Consider the following 7,556-nt stretch of genomic DNA (forward strand, 5'->3'; position numbering starts at 1 on the left):
TTACAGGTCTCGGCAGCAGTATAATAAATTTGTCTCCATCTCCGTGCATACCAAGCCTCCTCTGCCGACACTCCTTCCACGATTTCACTTCAGTAATACTACTATTTTAAGGTGCAACCTCGTCACTCCTCTTCTCTGTGTTCGCACGCACGCATCTCTTTAAACTTCTCACCCTGTTATGCTAACACTGTCAGAGAAACCAGACTCACAAAAGTCAAGGCAATTGCCTCACACTTCGCACTTCTTCACTAACATCATCCTCTCTGCCAATAAATATTTTACATTTACTGTTTCATCATCTTCAAACAGAATTCATCTTTAAGGAATGCATGTAAGATGCCGATGTCGACAACATCTCAACACCACTGGTTCACAAATTAAAAGGAATATTTTCATGAAATGCAAAAACAATCCCGTGGATTATAATTTTTTGTATATGAAATATTAATATTATTACTATACATTTCACGAGGTGAATCCCTTTTCTTAATGCTAAATCAGTCAACGGAAGAAGAAGAAGAAGAAGAGCTCTTGGGTTTGGTAGGAAGGCTCCGAGCATTTTCATGATTAAATTAAAAGTTGTGTAAGTCAACTTGGAATATAACATGTTCATGCAAGGAAGGAGACATGTTTAAGGAAGTCAAACAAATATTACTCGGGCACTGTCATCTAGAATTTTGTCTTTGATTTCTGCATTGTGTAATTTTTAAATATTTGGATCTTATATTAAGATAAACAAAATAAGGTGAGGTTCAAAATCGAAGGCCTATGTTACCAAGCAAAGCTGTTTTCTTTTATTCAACCCAATAACCATAAGGTGTTCGATCTATAAAGGAGGGATTCATCTGAGAACCCCAAACATCTATAAGATATGAGTTCAATCACATGAGATATTCATACCATTTTCTATTAAAAATCTCAAGACAATTAAGTTAACGAGTCTTTTATATTTATATAGTATTCTATTTTTTATTTTTATCCAATCTGAAACTTAAATTCATAATTAAATTTTTAACAATTTGATCCACGACTACGGGATGAATATAGTAAGGATGATAGTGTAAGTTGAAGGAAGATGTTACATTTTTTTGGAGAGGAGTATTGGAAACAGAAATGCCTCACTTACAAAATTTAAATTCACTGGATTTGGTCACCAAAATCAATTCATCTCCATTACCTCTTTTCTCAGAAGTTACTGATCAATCCTCTTTACCATCTACATCTTCTCCTTCTATTGTTTCACCCCTGTTAGTTTTTCTTCTCAACTTGTTTCTGTTGAACCTGTCACTGCTACTCCACAAAGGAAATCAACCAAGCCTAAAACCTACTTCTAATATGGTATCAGAACCATAATTAGAGCCTATCCTAGCGAGTTCTAAGTGGGCATTTCTGTTTCCACCCGTTGTCGGAACTGCTGTTGGACCACCCAATTTTTACTATCACACACGAGATGTCTATACCTCGGCGTGAAGGGGATATGTTGGAAATCCCATATCGACTAGAGATAAAGTCAATTTATAATATATAAGTGAGGTGCAAACTTCACCTTAAGAACTGATTTTGTGGAGTTAAGTTAGGCCTAAACTCACCTTATAATAATTAATAATGAGCGTGAGGAAAACTAGTGAAGGAGTAAAATTTGAGTGTCTTATCACTAGCTAACGAGCATAGTAGGTGTAGTTATTGTATTTGGTAGGAACTTTGTCCAATGTTGCACGAGCAATTGAAGTTTGGAACTGAATTCTGAGACGGCTAATTAATTTGGATCTTGAAATCCATTTGACCCTGGGCTATATCCATTGTTATCCTATTACAGCGCCACGGTAACTGTGTGTGCATGTGTACACAAGTACCTATACACTAGGCTTAGGATTGACCACATATTTTCCAAGTTTACCGTTTTAGAATGTACACGTTGAAGGGAGGTTGGGTTGTCTGTTTCGTTGTGTTAATTGCATTCACATCTTTTAAAATGGTAAAATAATGAAAAAGCTACCAAAGCCACCTGGATTTGACTCCACCGTGATTAGGATGACAGTTTTAAAATGTAAAGGAGGGGCGTAAGAGAACAGAGATGAGGGACCAAAATTAATTACGTTCACCCGATCTCAGAATGTTAGTGTCGTTTTTCCTTTTTAACTGCTGCTATGACATAAGATGTTGCAAAGTAAGTTGATAGAATTTACAAACCCATCCAACCTAACATAAGTCGCATTCCAGTTTCTCTAACCACAGACAATTAATTTAGCAAGCATGGGGATGGTGATGGCCATAAATGTTTACACATTTGACCTCGCCCCCACAAAAATGTGAAAAGATAACACGATATTACTATTTTAAAGCGAGGTTTTCTATGAAGTACAGAAGAAAGAGCATATACTCCCATATTTAATTTATAGTGTAATGTAGTTTTAAAGTCGTTAAAATTTAATGGATGGTACACGTACACCCTTAAAGGAACTTTTTATTAAAGGCAAAGCTATTTACCAAGAGAAAAAGAAAAGCTTCCGGGTTAATACATTAGCTTAGACTGCAGGCCACTGAAAATGGGCAAACAAATATATTAATGCAACATTTGCATGTTAGAGGCTAGACAACACGATTCAACAAGGTGTCACTAAAGAGAAAAGGAGTAATACAGATGGAATAATTAAAATTAAGAAGAATAAGAAACAAAGCTTAATTCATATTGACTGCTTTGGGAATCTTCCTCTAGGAGTATTGTTCAAGAAGATAAACAAGTAAAAAACGCTATCTGATAAAGCAAAAGAAAACAATAAAGACTGCCTTAAAATTGAGCAAGAAAGCGAAAGAAGGTGGTAACATCCCTTGGGCTTTGGAAGCCCCAAAACTCGGGTTGGTTGTTCCATAATCATGTTCAGACACACAAAAGACACGCGCGCGCCTTTCATCAGAAACGTAACCAAATTAACTTTATTTATTCCCTACTCCCTGTCTTCTGCACCCTATACTTAAAAAAATATTAGATTTCCCTTTAGGTCACCATTTTCTTCCCATTTGACCAAGACCGTGGGAAAATGAGCGAAGCTTCCACACCTGCAGTAACATGTGGAATGACAAAAGTTTTTAACTAATCCTTGCACTGACAATCATTAATTTGATATGCTTACAATTTAGTAATTTGGGAGTTCTAAGATTCACATTTACTAACTTTTAACAAATAAGTAAACAATCGACATTACAACGTTCCCTGTCTCTCCTTCATAAATATAATTTGATACGAACATTTAATTAATCAATATATGATTGATGATGTGATTCAATAATAGACACACTGGACTGATGTGCCCGCAAATAAGATTTGAATCTCATTATGCGATTAGTATACTAAGCTCGATAACTAGTTTTCTTGACGATTCTAGTCAGTGGTACCATTCCGTTTTTCTTTTGCACACAACTTTACCATATATATAAATAAATTTGGGAGAATACCCAAGACCATAATCTCTAATGAGAAATTAAAGTGAATTATGGTTATACTATTTACAAGCACACAGAAACTATGTAAAAACATAATGTAAAGAGTGACATATCCATCACGAGCATTCATTCTCTGACAATTTCATTATCAGGAGCACTGACAAAATAACATCATAACACAACCGGAAATATAAAAGAGATGTTTGGTACATCAATATAGACTGAGCATTGTTCCTGTAACCCTACTCCATTATCTCGGCAAAACACCCACGTTGCCTTTTCAAGCACATAACTTCCACACCATGTAGAAGCTGTTAGCGCCAAACTGGCTGAGGTCGATGGTAGACTCTTTAATATTACCACCATCGACGCTTAGATATGTTGCTAAGTAACAAAAGTTTAATGGGTCCACTATACCGGAGTTTCGCCACCTTACCTCGTTTATGGAAGGTAAACTAAAATTAACCTCCAATTGCTCTATTCCGAAGTGGAAAAACGAGCTCCAACTCCATAGTTGGATTCTGCATTGAGTATAAACATTCAATCAGGTGTGCGTAATACCCGTGAATTTTTATGCTCTATTTACAGAACTATATAGAGGCATGAACAAACTTCCACAAAAAGAACCAACTGAACCCCCTACTCTAACATCTAAACGTTAGTAGTCAAAAACTAATGACTGCTATTAACAATTGCCTTGAATTGATCCTACCCCCAACGTTAGATTTCCATCTTCCAGATCATGTTATCAATACTGCAATTATGTGATTTCTCCAGTGCAACAACTTTGGCTCGGTGTACTGCTAATGAGTTTTTTCCTCTTTCGTCCTGAGGAAGTTCACAAGCTTCGCTTACAGACCCTGTTCGCAAATCGGCTGGGGGAATGAAGCAATCAACTGAAAGACCCGGTACATTGAATGCAACCTCTTCAATCGTCCAGGCCTCTTCCATTTTTGTTTTAGTGTGGCTCATGGCCATCTCCCCAAACCTGAAAAGGGTTACTACAGAATGCCCAGAGTGGGCAATCATTATACCTTCCACAGGCTTGTAATCACCGAGGAATGAATTGATTGTTGTCTCCCAATAAACTGCATCACCCCCATTAGATTGGATGCGCGTCAGATGAGAGTCCTCAATGTGAACAAGAAGACCAGTCTTCTGGCTGAAGTAGCCGAACAAGACATGCCTTATGATCTCAGCAGGACCCTCACTCCGAGCCTTCAATGTTTCAGGGTCAGTACAAAGCTTCAGGATGAAGCAATCCTCACCATTGATGTTTTTTTCTCCTATGCATCTGGCATCGGCAAACATACTTGCAGTGGTTCTAGGATCAATACCCTGATCAAACAAATATACACACTTAGAAATTACAGAGAAAAAGGGAACAAGCAGCACATGTGCAGTTGCAAATTTTAAAACAAAATCAACCTGAAGAGCACGCCGCAAAGGCCTCACGGGTCCCTTGGCCGTATGAGCACCGAGCCAAGGGGTGTGCCTCCAGACAAGCTTGCCATTGCAGCCAGCATGAACCTTGCTACCCCCAACTACAAGCTCTACATACCACATGTCCGGATTCATCTGCCAGAGCACGAATCCGCCAGACTCCGCACACCTAGATGCATTTCGGTTCTTCACTACCTTAGTCGCAGTTTCAAATTCAGAAGCCACCATTCTAACCTTTCCCATCGCATAAGCATTTCGTATAGAGCTCTGCAACTTTAGCCCCCCAGACGCTGCTAGGTACTGCTGCAATATGTACTGGGCAGAAGAAGTTTCCTGCAAGGTTACCCATGAACAAAATAAAACCCAAAAAAGAGTTAAAAATATTAACCTATCACCATTGAACTTCACTATTAACAATTAACAACACTTTTTATACTTTAATTTCTAAAAAGAAGAGGTCCATTTCTCCCCCTATACTGCGAAACAGTTCAATGCATCAATTTAAGAAAATTATTTGAGTTATTGCCAAGAGAAACTATCTCATAATACACAACCGGTTTTAAAGGCTCTTGTTTCCTCCCTATTCTAACTATTTTTATCCCAGATTTCTGTTCTCAGCAGGCACTCTTAAAGTGAAATTACAGAGAGGAGGCACGTGATCGAGTGTGTCCCTGGTTAACGATTTCAGCCAAACACTTGGAACAAGAGATAAAACTATAAATCCCACAGTGAATCTTGCACGGGATCAAAAGACGACAAGGAGCATAAAACGTTACATAAGTTACCAGAAAAGTCATATTATGAGTAGCTGAAGAGAAAACGACCAAAAATGCAAAACAGAAGCATCCAAACAAGAGAGAGAGAGAGAGAGAGAGAGAAGGAACGAATTCATTCACTGTAAAGTACCGAAGAAACAGCAAAACACCAAAGCATGTTCGAGAAAAAGAGAAATTGGAGAAGCGTTATGACTGAGGACTCACAATGGGAGTGTCTTTAATGCTGAGGTGAGGCAAGGGGTCGGTGGAGCACACGTGAACGGGAGCGAGTGGGGCGCCCATGACACCGAGAAGGAGTCTCAGATCAGACCTCTTGTAAGACACGGAGGGGGCACGTGACAGCTGGCCCTTCATCCAGTGTCCGAGACCCGACCCGATTCGCTTGGGATCCCCGTTTTCGGAGGCGTCCGGGTCGGGCCCCTCGATAAGAGGCGTGAGCGTCTCACCAAGCGGGCGGAGACTGGCGGATCTCGCAACGGAGGAGTCTGGGTTGTGCTTCTTGCGGCGGAGGAGACCCGAAATGGGGGAGGCGGTCCGGGCGGGGCTCTTGGAGCGAGAACGCGAGGGGGAGAGGCCGCGTACGACCTCGTCTTTGAGAGCGGAGAAGAAAGACTGCTTATTTTCCATTTGAGAGAGTAAAAAAGAAAAAGAAAGAGAGAAAGAAAGCAGTCCTAGAACGGTGAGGAAGAAGTGGTGTGTAGTGAAGAGAAGGGAAAGAGAAAATGAGAGAATTTCATAGATATAGAAAAAAGAGAGTGAGAAAACGGTTTTGGAAGAATTGAGTTTTGTTTGGAGCAGAGTGTGTGTGTGTGGTTTGTGGGCGTACCAAAAAGCGAAACTCAGAGAGAATGGTATTTTATTTGCTGCTTTATGGGAAGGCTGAAAGGTTGTGATAATATTATATACCTCTTTTTGGTCAGTTGCACTAGCAGTTGCAACCGCGGAATATTTACCTTTTTTTATTTTCTTTTTTTTCCATTTTATCATTTAAACGCTCTTTCCTGCTGTAATAATTGGGAAATAATTCAGAATAAAAAATATATATTAATATTACCAGTTGCTATTCAATAGTTTTCTCAGAATCAATTAAGAAATAAGTTATATATAAATATACAGTAATTTAATATCTTTTTAAATAAAGCTTTCTTTAGTTAAAATTCGTTTTCGTGTGTTTCCTTTTTACCTTATGAAATATTTAAATTAATTAGTCTTTTTTGGTACACGATTAACTACTATTTGATAGTTTCAGTTTTTAAACATGTATTAAATTTTTTAGATATAGCATAAATTAATTAAGATTACCTTCGAATTTATGAGAGATTCAAGTCTTACTAAAGCTAATCCAATCCCAATATAGAGGAATAGTATTCATGCATCCAAGGCAACTGAGAGTTGTTCCCGTAATAATGTTAATTACATTTTTTAATAGTAAAATCTTAAAAGAGTATAATTTTTTTCTCAATTTGAATTTTTAAGAGTTTTGAAAAAAACAATTAATAGAAAAAAATGTGGAATATCAAATGGATGTTGAAGAAGGGTATGATACACTAAAATATATAAGAAATATTTTAAAAAAAAATATTTGTAATTCAAATTATTTAAGACAAGTTCCATGATTAAAACACATTTTTTTAATCTTATAATGTTTTATGAGAGAAAAAATTTTAAAAATATAAATATAAAAAATTAATTAAATGATTTATAATTTTTTTAATTTTATATGATGTAAAATTTGCTCTGTAATTCTCATTTTTTATTATTTTTGTGTTTTAAGCTTTAGATTTTAATTTACGATTTTTTTGAAATTATGTTTATATATAAATATACTAAAAATTAATGTAAATATTTTTTAGTCAAATTACATGTATTTGTAAAAATAGGATTTTCTTGATTTCT

General features: G+C 37.0%; 1 protein-coding gene across 1 annotated transcript; it reads right to left on the bottom strand.

The window, feature by feature from the left end:
* Positions 1-3,479: 3,479 nt before the first annotated feature.
* LOC106772660 lies at positions 3,480-6,531 on the bottom strand. Its single transcript, XM_014659200.2, has 3 exons — positions 5,865-6,531; positions 4,870-5,217; positions 3,480-4,779 (listed from the first exon to the last, which is right to left on the bottom strand). The coding sequence occupies exons 1-3, from the start codon at positions 6,285-6,287 to the stop codon at positions 4,162-4,164; spliced, it is 1,389 nt and encodes a 462-aa protein (XP_014514686.1). The 5' UTR covers positions 6,288-6,531; the 3' UTR covers positions 3,480-4,161.
* Positions 6,532-7,556: the final 1,025 nt, after the last annotated feature.

Source organism: Vigna radiata, chromosome 8, assembly GCF_000741045.1.
Source record: "Vigna radiata var. radiata cultivar VC1973A chromosome 8, Vradiata_ver6, whole genome shotgun sequence".
NCBI lineage: Eukaryota > Viridiplantae > Streptophyta > Magnoliopsida > Fabales > Fabaceae > Vigna > Vigna radiata.